This window comes from Hyla sarda, chromosome 2 (genome assembly GCF_029499605.1).
Source record: "Hyla sarda isolate aHylSar1 chromosome 2, aHylSar1.hap1, whole genome shotgun sequence".
Lineage (NCBI taxonomy): Eukaryota > Metazoa > Chordata > Amphibia > Anura > Hylidae > Hyla > Hyla sarda.
The window spans coordinates 437,603,842-437,618,690 of record NC_079190.1 but is presented as its reverse complement, the minus strand read 5'-3'; the positions used below and the strand labels follow the sequence as shown (position 1 = coordinate 437,618,690).

Genomic DNA, 14,849 nt, shown 5'->3' with positions numbered 1-14,849 from the left:
TTTGTCATTTCATTTCTATAATTCAGCACAAGTTAACATATGTTTTTTATTTTAGCCACCATTTCCACTACAAGGGACAGTCAAAGACAATGCACGTGTGGCAGGAGAAGTCTTCATTATGCTTGGAGGAATTTACATCTTCATTTGCCAGGTACGCAGGCATCTTAGGGATCTCTACCCTGAACTTGAACTGAATCACAGATATAAAAACTGTGTTAGGTAATAGCTTTCTATAATATAACATGTCATAGAAACATGTCAGAAGTTTTGCTTGGATGAGAGGGGAGAAGTATCCAGCTGAGCGTTTCTCTCCCCACTGTCTTAGAGTTTCTATAGAATCTGTCTCCTGCATTGAGGAGAAAGATGGGGAGATAAGCGCTAGTTCTAATAATTGATCAGGGTCTCAGGACTCAGAACCTAACCGATCAAAACTTTTGACATGCCTTTATTATGTGTTGAAAGTTTTTTTTTTTTCTTCAAATAATAGAAACACTTTAAATCTTTTTTTTATACCACAAGCAACGGTCAAGCTTAAGGGTACTATCACAAGGGTACAATATGACATGTCAGTGTGTTTCCCGAATTTCCATTGAAGTCAGTGGGAGCGGGGTTTTGTGTAATGACACTGCGCTGTATTGGATGCGAAAATTGGCATGTATCCTAATAGAGGAGAGATTTGACAGGAATATTTGTACTTATTTTGGCCACTGCGCAGCATAAATATTTCAGTGCAAAGGATATTTTTTATATATAATGTATTTTAATGTGATCATATCAATTGGTAGGCAGAACTTATAGGGTACCTTTGCAAAATGCCCAGAATTAGCCACAGTCCTCACTGATTAAAGGGATTTTTCATTGCTAACAATTCCTAATTGTTAAAGATGGTCTCTTGTCAATTACCCGAACCCAAAGTGTCCCCTCCTTTGATCCACAGCAATCAGCTATATCTGTCATGAAACCTGGCAGTGTGTGTCCAAGTTTCCTGTAGCACCATCACAGTGAGAATGGAATAATACACAGTGTCCAATCAAATGAATGAGTTTCCTGTGTTATGAGGGACAGGACAAATCATCCAGACTACGAGATGCTCTTAGTAACTATTGTTCGCTTTGGCCAAAAGATGAGGATCCTTACCAGAGGAGAGGCCTCTATTAACTTACCTTAACTGGGCAACTCCTTAAACGGGTACTCTGTAAGAAAAAAAATGTTTTCAAATCACCTGCCAGAACAGTATAACAATTTGGAAATTGCTTCTATTTAAAAATCTCAACCCTTCCAGTACTCATCGGCTGCTGGATGCTCCAGAGGATGTTGTGTAGTTCTTTCCAGTTTGACCACAGTGCCCTCTGCTGCCACCTCTGTCTGTGTCAGAAACTGCCCATAGCAAACATCCTATACTCTGGACAGTTCCTAAGACGGACATGGGTGGCAGCAGAGAGCACTATGGTCAGACTGGAAGGAACTACACAACTTTCTCTGTAGCATACAGCAACTGATAAGTACTGGAAGGATGAAAATGTTTAAATAGAAGGAATTTACAAATCTCTACCTTTCTGGCACTAGTTGATTTGCAAAATGTTTTTTTCCTTCGGAGTACCCCTTTAAATGTCTATCATTACTCTTTAGGTCCAATGTTATGCTAAAAACATTATAATGTCTGTATTGTGTAGCTCTTCTAACCTCATCCAGTAAACTATCTGTTGCATGTATCTTTTATCAGCTAGTATATTCAGTGAAATCTGTAAAAATATGTAAATAGTCAGCTCCACCTGGTGGAAGCCGAGAAAAGCCTTTGGAGCAAACAGTGAAGTTTACTTGGTAGGTACAATAGTGGATAACTTTAGATAGTTCATGTAGATAAATCACCAACCAAATTGGGTTAAATGGGTTATTCAGGATTAGAAAAACATAGCTGCATATCCTAGAAACAGCACCACTCTTGTTCTCAGTTTGTGTGTGGTATTGTAGCTCAGTTTTATTGAAGTGATCCGAGTTGAGGTGTGGCACTTTTTTTATTTTAACCGATCCTGCATAAACCCCATTAACCCCTTCATTACCGTTTTTTTTTTCCATTTTTGCACTTTCGTTTTTTCCTCCTTACCTTTAAATAATCGTAACTCTCTCAATTTTGCACCTAAAAATCCATATGATGGCTTATTTTTTTGCGCCACCAATTCTATGTTGTAATAACATCAGTCATTTTAATTAAAAATCTATGGCGAAACGGGAATTTTTTTTGGGGGGAGGCTATCTTTTCTACGCAGTAAATTCTTCGGAAAAAATGACACCTTCTCTTCATTCTGTAGATATATATGATTAAAATGATACATAACTTATATAGGTTTGATTTTGTGGTATTTCTGTAAAAAATCATAACTATATGCAGGAAAATGTATGCGTTTAAAATTGTCATCTTCTGACCCTATAATTTTCCGCGTACAGGGCAATATGAGGGCAAATTTTTTGCGCCGTGATCTGAAGTTTTTAGTGATATTATTTCGGATTGATTGGACTTTTTGATCGCTTTTTATTCATTTTTTTTTAAACATTTTTTTTCATGACATAAAAAGTGATCAAAAATACGCTATTTTCGACTTTTGATTTTTTTTGTGCGTACGCCATTCACTGTGCAGTTTAATTAATTATATATTTTTATAATTTGGACATTTCCACGCGTGGCGATACCACATATGTTTATTTTTATTGACAGTTTTTTTTTAATGGGAAAAGGGGGGCGATTCTTACTTTTATTAGGGAAGGGGTTATAACATGGGGACTATAACATGCAGTACATTGATCTCTCATACTGTTCAATGCCATGCCATAGCATAGTATTGATTAGTGTTTCTGCCGCTCAAATGCTCATGCCTGGATCTCAGGCACAGAGCAGTCGGACACAGAGGAGGAAGGTAAGAGGAGGAAGGTAAGGCACCCTCCTCGTGTCCTCCAGCTGTTCGGGACACCACGATTTAGTCGTGGCGGTCCCTAACAGCCGAATGAGCTAGCCGGCACTTATTAGCTTTCACTTAAGACGCGACGATCAACTTTGAACGCTGCGTCTAAAGGGCTAATAGCGCGCGGCACAGCGATCAGCCGCTATTAGCCACGGGTCCTGGCTGTTGCAAGGTGCCATGCCCGACCTGCCGTGGCCCCGTGTTATAGAAAGGGAAAGGACCCAGGACGTACCAGTAACTCCTGGGTCGGGAAGGGGTTAAGCTTGATGAGCATGCAAATACAATGATAGTTATGCATTTTTATTATAAATATATGAGCATTGGGTTATATAAATTAGGATACATTCAAGCCGCTTTTGCAGACTTTGTGGTGAGAGTAATCTGTTGTGTAGGGCAATGTTCTGCAGCAGCTCTGGGCTGAGGAACTGTCAGGAGTGCTATGGGAGGGGAGTAGGCAGGGGGGGAGGAATGTAATGAAGAGCTGAGGAAAAGCAATACATTCTGGGACAGTAATTATTGCCACTGCCAGTATTATGGAGCTCCAGTCCCGGATGTGAGGCATTTCTGGGTTTGGGGCCCTGATAACACAGGTCTGCTCAGCCAATCACCTGTGACATCATATCCCTTTACCCAAAAACTCTGCACAGCCGAGATTGGAGCTCTGTAATACCAGCAGTGGCTAGCATAGCTGTGTGTTTTTGTACTTATTAACCTGTCCTGGACCCAGGGCGCACCTGTACGCTCTGGACGTTTCCGTTCACCTCCGGTAACCTGGCGGTGAATGGAATGGGATGCCTGCTGAAATTATTCAGCAGGCATCCCGTGCAAACACCAAATCGCCTGTCTGAATTGACTGATTTGACCGATCCTGGGTCAATCTGGTCTCCGGTGACCCAGAAAAAAAGGGTGATAGGTGCTGTCCAAGACAGCACCTATCACCCTTTACCAGCAGGAATGATCTGCTGGGGGGTGATTGAGGCGGCAATCGGGGCCTTACCTGTCCGGAGCACGGCGGGGGTCCCTTCAGGCACCAACGGAGATGGCAGGAGTGGCGGCGGCAGCGGCAGGATACAGCAGGAGGTGAGGCCTGTTCACCTTCTGCTGTTGCTTAGCAACAATACCCAGCATGCACAGCCAAAGGGCATACTGGGAGTTGTAGTTGTGCAACAGCTGGAGGCACAACTACAACTCACAGCATGCCCTTTGGCTGTCTGTGCATGCTGGGAGTTGTAGTTATGCAACAGCTGGAGGCACATTTTTTTTCTATGAAAAGTGTGCCTTAAGCTGTTGCATAACTACAACTCCCAGCATGCCATTTGGCTGTCAGTGCATGCTGAAAGTTTTAGTTTTGCAACAGCTGAAGGCACACTGGTTTGCAAAACACTGAGAGTTTGTTACCTAACTCAGTGTTTCGCAACCAGTGTGCCTTCAGCTGTTGTAAACTACAACTCCCAGCATGCACTGACAGACCGTACATGCTGGGAGTTGTAGTTTTGCAACAGCTGCAGACACACTGGTTGCGAAGCACAGAGTTAAGTAACAAACTCTCAGTGTTTTGCAACCAGTGTGCCTCCAGCTGTTGTATAACTACAACTCCCAGCATGCCCTTCGATTTTCAGTGCATGCTGAGAGTCTTAACCATGTGAAGAGCAGCGTGACTATGCACACATGGTATGTTGAAGGGGCATTTTTACAAAAATGATTAATTTAAAATTTATTAAAATTAATTTATTAAAATTAATAAAAAATATGTATTATTTATAATTTGTATGTACTGTGCCAGAAGCATAAGGAGACCACATGGCGGCACAATGTCACAGCCTGGATGTGGCAGGAGCATAAGGAGACCATATAGTGGCAGAATGACAAAGACTGGAGGTGGCAGCAGCAAGAGGAGACCATAGGGCCTCACAATTGAAAAGAGCAGCAAGAGGAGACCATAGGGCCTCACAATTGAAAAGATTAAAGATATATTTTAAAATTTAAATTGAAGATTTTAAATAGATTAACATAAAAATGTTTATGTAATGTGCCAGAAGCATGAGAAGACCACATGGCGGCACAATGACACAGCCTAGAGGTGACACCAGCATGAGGAGACCAAAATGTGGCAGAATGGCCAAACCTGGAGGTGGCAGCAGCAAGAGGATACCATATGGTGACATAATGACACAGCCTGGAGGTGGTGGCAGCTTGACGAAACCAAAGGGCCTCACAATTGAAAAAATGAAAGATATTTTTTAAAGCTGCATGTGGCCATGTTAACATCCTCCGGATACTTGATGAAAAACTGCCACACCGCAGAGTAGCTGGTCTTCCCCCCAACAGTCCGAACCGACTGACTGCTAACCACTCCAGGGAAACCTGTTCCACTACCTCCCGGGTAGGTAGACTGCCGCGAAGCAGGTGGTCTACCATGGGCATGTTTGGCTCCAGACTTCCCACTGATGCCATCATGCTGACTCCCAACCATGCTAACACCTTGCTTGCTCAACTGCTGCCTCAAGGGCAACCTGCCACCCTCTTCTCCTGATGATGATGAAGCCACTTCTGCACCCGGCTCCCAAGTGCGATGGGTTTCATCATCATCGAGTTGTGTCTGCACATCACTGATGTCCTCCTCAGGTTCCTCAACAGTGTGTGCTTCAGGAGCCTGAACGCTCTTAAAACCACCTACCACGCCACTCTCCTCATCACTACTTGCCCACCTAGCGAAGGAAGCAGGGGATGTCTCCTCCACTTCTTGGCTGGGCAGTAGCTGCTGACTGTCCTCTAGTAAATTGTCCTGATTAAAAAGTGTAGCTGAACCCACAGCATAGCATATTATACTTCTATGAGGGAGGGAACAGCTTAGGACAGAGGCAATTGGAGGACAGGGACTGCTACCGGGCCATGCAAACTGACGGTTGTGTCTGAGGAACCCTCCGACTGTTGCGTATATAAGGGGAGTACAATATGCTCCACTACGCTTAAAACAGTATTTGTCTACAACACCAGCAGTTGTGTACTTTTGGATGGCCTTTCACAGTAACTAGCCCCTTAGGACTATAAAAGGAACAAAATGGTATACCACTTAGATGTACGTACATGGTATGCACTTATGAGGGGAGGACAATGCGCATAACTGCCCTTAAAACAGTATTTGTCTACAACACAAGCAGGTGTGTACTTTTGGCTGGCCTTTCACAGTAACTAGGCCCTTAGGACTATAACAGCAACAAAATGGTATACCACTTAGATGTACGTACGTGGTATGCACTTATTAGGGGAGTACAATGCTCTCCACTATGCTTAAAACAGTATTTGTCTAGAACAGCAGCAGGTGTGTACCTTTGGCTGGCCTTTCACAGTAACTAGGCCCTTAAGACTTTAAAAGGAACAAAATGGTACACCACCTATGTACGCACAGGTTACACTTAATAGAGGACAATACGCTCCGCTACTCAACCAGAATTAGGCACAAATAGCCGGTGATTATGGCTTTTAGTGCTCTGCTCACCCTAACTGGCTGGCTACTATTAGCTTTTCAGTTGTTGTACACACCGGTGCTGCAGCACATAGTCGCTGTGTACTACACCAAAAATTGCACTTTATCTCTCAATCTTTCTACCTTCCCTATCAGTGCTTCTAGGCTGGATTTGGGCTTGAGGTGAATCGCTGCTGTAATACACCCACAATTGCACTTTCTCTCTCAATCTCTCTCCCTTCCCTATCAGTGCTTCTAGGCTGGATTTGGGCTAGAGATTAACGGCTGCTGTAAAAATTATTTTCTGTGCAACACACACTGCAATAGTCCCTCTCTCTGCAATAGAACACTGAAGTGCCTGGCCACAAGATGGCTGCCGATAACATAGGGCTGTGACATCACAGGGGTGACTGGCTGCAGATAGGCTGCATGCTGCATGTGATTCAGGGTCATCCCGCCCACCCTTGTTCCTACCTTCCCAGCGTTCCTTGCCCCATGTCCTGATATGTGGAGCTGCCATCTTAGGTGCCCTGGAGCCTGGACCGCAATAATGGAGTTTAATGTAGCGATTTGTGTGATCGAATCGCGGCGATATTCGCATTCGTTGTGAAGCGATTCTTTCCTGAAATTCATAACGAATTCGGATTTGTCAAATTCGATTTGCTCATCCCTAACCAGTATTTTAGTGAGAAAAAAATACAAATTTTTCATTTTCACGTCCAACTTTAGCGAAAAGATGTCAAATACCCGTGGGGGTGTTAAGGCTCATAGGGGCCTCCTAAATGCGACATGCCCCCCAAAAACCATTTCAGCTAAATTTGCTTTCCAAAAGCCAAATGTGGCTCCTTCTCTTCTGAGCATTGTAGTGTGCCCACAGAGCCCTTTACGTCCACACAATGGGGTATTTCCATACTCAGAAGAAATGGGCTTATATATTTTGGGGGGGGGGGGGGCATGTCCTCCTATTACCTTTTGTGGAAATGGTAAATTTGGGGAAAAAAATGCATTTTAGTGATAAAAAAAAATATTTCATTTACACATCCTATTTTAACGAAAAGTCATCAAACACCTGTGGGGTGTTAAGGCTCACTGTACCCCTTGTTATGTGCCTTAAGGGGTGTAGTTTCCAAAACAGTATGCCATGTGTTTTGTTTATTTATTTTGCTGTTCTGGCAGCATAGGGGCTTTCTAAATGTGACACTTCCCCCAAAAACCATTTCAGCTAAATTTGCTTTCAAAAAGCTCCTTCTCTTCTGAGTATTGTAGTGCACCTGCAGAGCAATTTACATCCACACATGGGGTATTTCCATACTCAGAAGAAATGGGGTTATACATTTTTTTTTGGGGGGGGGGGCATTTTCTCCTATTACCTTTTGTAAAAATTGTAAATTTGGAAAAAAAAAATCAGCATTTTAGTGTAAAAAAAATGTCATTTACACATCCGACTTTAATGAAATGCCGTCAAACACCTGTGGGGTGTTAAGGCTCAGTGTACCACTTGTTATGTGCCTTGAGGGGTGCAGTTTCCAAAATAGTATGCAATGTGGGTTTTATTTTTGCTGTTCTGGCACCATAGGGGTGCAACATGCCCCTCGAAAATCATTTCAGCAAAATTCACTATCCAAAATCCCATTGTCGCTCCTTCCATTCTGAGCCCTCTACTGCGCCCACAGAGCAGTTTACATCCACATATGAGGTATTTCCTTACTCGAGAGAAATTGGGCTACAAGTTTTTTTTTTTTTGGGGGGGGGTTACCCCTTGTAAAAATTAAAAAAACGTGTCTACAAGAATATGCGAGTGGAAAAAAATGAAGATTTTGAATTTTCTCCTTCACTTTTCTGCTATTCCTGTGAAACACCTAAGGCTAAGTCTCCACTTGGTTTTTTTTCTGGCAGTTTTTGGAAAACTGCCACTGCAGTTTTTGAGCCGAAGCCAGGAGTGTATTCAAAAGGAATAGGACATATAAAGGAAGAACTTACACTTTTCTTCCTTTTGAATACTTTGGGGGTTCAGTTTTTAGAATGGGTTAATTTATGGGGTACTTCTAATATGAAGGCCCCTCAAATCCACTTTAAACTGAACTGATCCCTGAAACATTCCGATTTTGAAAACTTTGTGAAAAATTGGAAAATTACTGCTATACTTTGAAGCCCTCTGATGTCTTCAAAAGTAAAAACATGTCAACTTTAGGATGCAAACATAAAGTAGCCATATTGTATATGTGAATCTATATATCATTTCTTTGGTATGTCTATTTTTCTTACAAGCAGAGAGCTTCAAAGTTAGAAAAATGCAAAATTTTCAAATTTTTCATGACATTTTTGCATTTTTCACCTAGAAATGAAGTATCAACGAAAATTTACCACTATGTTAAAGTAGAATATGTCACGAAAAAACTATCTTGGAATCAAATTGATAAGTAAAGGCATAACAGAGTTATTAAAGGGGTTGTGCGCTACCCTGACTTTCGGAGCTCCTCTCACAGCGTCCGGAAGTTCATTACTCCGCACGCTGTGTGCGGGCTTCCGTGTTCGCGGCCGCCGGGCGTGATGTCACGCCCGGCCCCTTGTGACGTGACGCCCGCCCCCTCTACCAAAGTCTATGGGAAGGGGCGTGACAGCAGTTGAGGGGGCGGGCGAGACGTCATGCCCGGCGGCCGCGAACACAGAAGCCCGCACACAGCGTTCGGAGTAATGAACTTCCGGACGCTGTGAGCGGAGCTCCGAAAGTCAGGGCAGCGCACAACCCCTTTAATGCTTTAAGTGACAGTGATCAGATGTACAAAAATGCTCTGGTCCTTAAGGTCATAATGGGCTTGGTCCTTAAGGAGTTAAATACTCTGAGTAAATGCAACTAAAACATGCTGCCTGGATAAGTTTCCACTTGTTTTTTTTTCTGGCAGTTTTTGGAAAACTGCCACTGCAATTTTTGGAAAACTGCCACTGCAATTTTTGGAAAACTGCCACTGCAATTTTTGAGCCAAAGTCAGAAGTGGATCCATAAGGGAGGAGAAGTATAAGTCCTTCCTTTATATGTCCTATTCCTTCTGAATACATTTCTTGCTTTGACTCAAAAACTGCAGTGGTAGTATTCCAAAAACTGCCAGAAAATAAAAACAAGTGGAAACCTAGCCGTAGGGTCCAGCCCCACAAAGTGCTAACACAGCATCTTTCATGCTGCACACAATGTACTATGCAACAGGAAATACGTGGCATATTCTGTGTTGTGCATATACACAGGTCTACTTGGCAGCAGCCCTGTTTGTTTAGTGAGGTTTGGGGGTTGGGCACGCATCCCAGTCATGTCGGCACACTGTCCCGCCCCCAAAACTCACTGAACACAAATGGCTGCTTCTGGGTAGCCCTGTGTGTTTGCTAATCACAGAATACATAATGTATTTGCCAACGCGCAGCAGGTTATCCAGGATTAGAAAAACAGAGCTGATTTCTTAAAATGACAGCACCACACCTGTCCACAGGTTGTCTGTGATATTGTAGCTTCAATTCCACTGAAGTGAATAGAGCCAAGTTGTAATACTACACACAACCTGAGGACAGGTGTGGTGCTGTTTTTTTTAAAAAGAAATTAGCTCTGTTTTTCTATTTCTGGATAACACCTTTTAAAGTTGATACTTCCTAAGGCTGGGTTCAGACTGCATTTTTGTCTCAGTTTCACTGTTTCCGTTGCAGTACGTTTAATTTAGCTGCATGCAAAAAACGTAGTCAACTATTTGGGTTTCTCACATATTACTGTCTATTCCTTTTTGTTTCTGCATAGATCATATATTTTTGGAAGAGACGACCTTCTCTGCAAATATTAATGATGGATGGCTACTTCGAAATTCTTTTGTAAGTTTTGCCTATTTTCTGGGATAAAAAACAGTGGTGTTGCTATAACTTCTTTCATTTTTTAGAGGCCTTATTAAAAATGAAAGAAGCGAGCTGACAGGTCCTCTGGACAGGTTTTGATAAATCTCCCCCATGGAGTTATTTGTGAGCCAATCAAAAATAGGTTGTACATGACAGGACATCAAGAATTCTGCTGGACCTTCGGAACGTGTCAGATCGAGTGCCCGCCAGAGGAACCTCTGTTACTCTAATGGACTAGTCCGATCTTGTAAATTTTTGTTAGGGGTGTTAAGACCCATAAGAGTGCAGCAATACTATAAACATGATGGCTGGGGTCCGAGAGCTTCAAGCTATGCCTGCGTGTGCACATGTGTGCTACCGTTATTCTTCGATCTTTTCAATCTCCTGCCGATCTAGCATAGATACCCGCAAGTCCTAGTTTACAGGCTGCAAGCAGTACCACCATGTGATCACTGCAGCCAGATCACTGGTCTTGGTGGTAACATGCCAGATGTCTTGGCGTCAACACTGACAACACTGACTGGTGGACAGCCATAAAAACCTCTTTGCTGTATCGGCAGAGGATTGGTGAGTGCTGTTTCTGTATGACTTTAGAACTCTTCTTGCTGTTTTTTTTTTAAAGGGGTACTCCGCCCCTAGACATCTTATCCCCTATCCAAAGTCACACCACACCCCCATCGTGCCATCACACCAGGCCCCCATTGTGACATCATGCCACGCCCCCTTGTGATGTCATGTCACGCCCCCTCCATTTATGTCTATGGGAGGGGGCATAACACCATGACCCCTGCCGTGGGAACCCAGCATTGTAATCATACTGTTTAGAACGCTGAATGCTGAATGGAGATCGCAGAGGGCCCGAGCGATCAAACATCTTATCCCCTATCCTTTGGATAGGGGATAAGATGTTTAAGGGTAGACAACCACTGTAACATATTTGTAAGAAGTGCGGGCTATCAAGCAATAATGTTTTAGCTGATCCCAATTGTGTTTCATCTGATATCAAGATCTTTTGTAACTGTGCAGTATTTCTTCTTACAGCTTTCTACAAGCGATTCTTCTGCTGTTCAGTGGTATCATCTACCTTGCAGGAAATGAAGTCTATGTGGCTTTCATGGTGTTTTCGTTGGTCATTGGTTGGGTGGATATCTTATATTACACCCGTGGCTTCCAGCAGACTGGAATTTACAGTGTGATGATCCAAAAGGTCAGATTGTCCTCTATTTCTTCTTATTCTAGAGTTTGTTGTATAATAATTATAATATGAATCATCTATTATTTACCATATAGCCAGTGTCTTTAAATGCAAAAGTCCATATGAAAAAGGCTGTTGCATCATTGTGGGGGTCTCCCACTCAGTACCCTCATCTATGTGCCAGAAGGGAGAACAACTATAGCAGACCCAGTGCCTCCATGCATTACATTGTTATCTTTAACCCCTTCCCTCTTTGGCGATTTTTCATTTTTACACTTTTGTTTTTTCTTCCTCACCTTCTAAAAATCATAACACTTTCAATTTTCCACCTAAAAATCCATACGGCAAAACCAGAAAAATATTACTTGTGGGGCAAAATTGAAAAAAAAAAAAAAACATTTGGTAATTTTTAGTGGCTTCAGTTTCTATGCAGTGCAGTTTTTGGTAAAAATTTCACCTTATATTTATTCTGTAGGTCTATACGGTCGCAAGGATACCCAATTTATATAGGTTTGAATTTAGTTTACTACTAAAATAAAATATAACCACATTCACCAAAATTAATATGTTGAAAAATGTCCTCTTCTGACCTTATAAGGGGTGATATTAGGGCTCATTTTTTGCGCTGTGATATGAAGTTTTTATCGGTACCATTTTGTTTTGATCTCACTTTTTGATCACTTTTTCTTAATTTTTTATGTTATAAAAAGTGACAAAAAATAAGCTATTTTGTATTTTTTTAATGTGTACTCCATTGACCATGCGGTTTAATTAATGATACATTTTTATTGTTTGGACATTTACACATGTGGTGATATCACATATGTTAATTTTTATTATTATTCACATAGTTTTTTTATATGGGAAAAGGGGGGTGGTTCAAACTTTTATTAGGGAAGGGGTTAAATCACATTTATTAACTTTTTTTTTTTACAATTTTTTTTGCAATGTTATAGCCCCCATAGGGGACTATAACATGCATTACACTGATCTGTTACACTGATCACTGCTATGCTATAGCATAGCATTGATCAGTGTTTCTGCCGCTTGACTGCTCCTGCCTGGATCTCAGGCACGGAGCAGTCATTCGGCGATCGTACAGCAAGGAGGTAGGTTGGGATCCTCCTCGTGTCCTGCAAGCTGTTCAGGATGCCACGATTTCACCACAGCAGCCACGAACAGCGCCACTGAGCTAACTGGCAATGTTTACTTTTGTTTTAGATGTGGCAATCAAGTTTGATTTGATCTGATCGGCGATGTCCGGCATTAGCCATGGATCCTGGTTGCTTATAGCAACCGGGACCCACCGGGTATGATGTGCGCTCACCTGCTGAGCGTGCGTAATACCTCGCGAGCCGCAGATGGACGTTAATGAATGTCCATTTGCGTTAAGGGGTTAAATGACCAGAATATAATGTTATATTACCTGGGCAATGGCCTTTGCAGAGTACATGTATGCCTAGATGTGTCTTCCCTAGCTATACCATCTGATCCTACGCTTTCTTAAATACATTTGTATGTACTGTAAATGCACTCTTTGTATAAATAGAAATAATAGGAAAATATTAACTAACTAATATTAATGTAGGCAGAAAATAGAGAATTACTGTATATAGGGTAACACCTCAGATATGATAAATAAAAGTGTTCATTGTATAATAAGGTGACATAGAGAGGATACATATCAGGGAATTTATGCTATAGAAGTGTATATATGAAAGTTTTAAATGTAGAGAAATATGGCAGTAAATGCTTTCTTGATGAACCAAATGTCATGACATAATATACTGTAATAAGTCAGGATGCCAGGATAAGACTTCCCCAAACCTAGGCAAGCTAATCTTCTTTATTGGATTGCGTTGGAAGTGACAACCACTGTCAGTGTAAAGCTAGGTCAGCCTTAGAGGGTTGCTAGCATAAAAAAATAAAATAATCGATTGCTAAAACAAGCCAGAAGAAACACTTTATCTGGCTTGCTGCTTTTCCTGTGTACCTGCAAGTGTGGATTCTCTAGTAAGTCAATGGAGCCCGATACCTGCAGTGAGACAGCAAGAGCAGTGAAACGGGGAGAGAAGAGCTGTGAGCTTCACAGGGGTCTTAACAACAAAAAAAAGTACCCAGAAGGCACCATAGCCCTTAAAGAGGTACTCCGCCGGCGCCTCTAAATATCTTCTCCCCTATCCAAAGGTCATCCCTGGCACTTTCTTACAAGGTCTATAAAGTTAGAGGGGTTAACCCAAGTTTTAAACCTATCACCTATCCACAGGATAGCTGATAAGTATCGGGTCATTAGGAGTCGACCATTGGGGTCCTAACAGATCAAAAGAGTGGAATTTCCTTATCCCCTGATGGAGCAGCATCTCACATTTTGCCCTTTGCTCAATTCTGTGGCTATGGGGTTTCCAAAGATAGGCGAGTGTTGTACTTGGCTATCTTCAGCAGTCCCATAGTGAGTGAATGGAGCGGTGAACAATATTTGTGGATATGTGATAGGAATAGAAATTGGCTATTTATATAGACTCCAGCAATTACCATTTATCGGCTTAGAGTTATGTTTCTGATGTTCATGAACAGAATTAAACAGATGAAATGTTACATCTTTAATCTCATATAAAAATAATCACAATGTGACCATTAGTGTTGAGCGGCATAGGCCATATTCGAATTCGCGAATATTCGCGAATATATGGACGAATATTCGTCATATTCGCGAATATTCGCATATTCGTAATATTCTCGTTTTATTTTCACATATGCGAATATTAGTGTGTGCGAAAATTAACATATGCAGACATTTGCATATAAAAAATTAGCATAAGCGAAAATTTGCATATGTGAATATTAGCATATGCAAATTTTCGCATATGCATAAATGCGCACGCCAGTCTCACACAGTAGTATTAGAGCCTTCTTACACCATACTAGCTGGAAGCAGAGAGGGGTGATCACTGTGATGTGTACTGTGAAAAAAATAAAAAAATAAAAGAATATTCGTAATTACGAATATATAGCGCTATATTCGCGAATATGCGATATTCGCGAATAAAATTCGAATTGCGAATATTCGCGAGCAACACTAGTGACCATCACATGAACAGCTCTGTAGCCAGAAAAATGCACTAGGATTATCTCCTTCTATGGTGTCAAGTAAATTAGTTTTCAATTAAATAGGGAATAAATTATAAATGGATTGTTAGTGAAATCCCCAATTTCTTTTCAGTCTGAACACAGTGCTCTCTGCTGACAGGAAATTCAAAAAGAAAAAACTTCCAGGGGAGCATACAGCAGCTGATAAGTACTGGAAGGATTAAGATTTTTAAATACAAGTAATTTACAAATTTGTATAACTTTCTGGCACCAG

At 41.7% G+C, this 14,849-nt stretch overlaps 1 protein-coding gene and 1 long non-coding RNA gene across 4 annotated transcripts in view; one reads left to right on the top strand and one right to left on the bottom strand.

Moving 5' to 3' along the window:
• The window catches only part of LOC130356975 (uncharacterized), a 53,821-nt gene that overhangs the window by 1,376 nt on the left and 37,596 nt on the right, over nucleotides 1-14,849 (bottom strand). The gene's annotated exons all lie outside the window — the stretch shown is intronic.
• The window catches only part of LOC130356970 (transient receptor potential cation channel subfamily V member 1-like), a 92,725-nt gene that overhangs the window by 54,977 nt on the left and 22,899 nt on the right, over nucleotides 1-14,849 (top strand). For all 3 annotated transcript variants that reach the window (XM_056559198.1, XM_056559197.1, XM_056559196.1), the window contains exons 9-11: nucleotides 56-151; nucleotides 10,202-10,272; nucleotides 11,335-11,500. In XM_056559198.1, coding sequence (XP_056415173.1) covers nucleotides 56-151; nucleotides 10,202-10,272; nucleotides 11,335-11,500 — 333 coding nt within the window. The remainder of the gene's footprint in view (nucleotides 1-55; nucleotides 152-10,201; nucleotides 10,273-11,334; nucleotides 11,501-14,849) is intronic.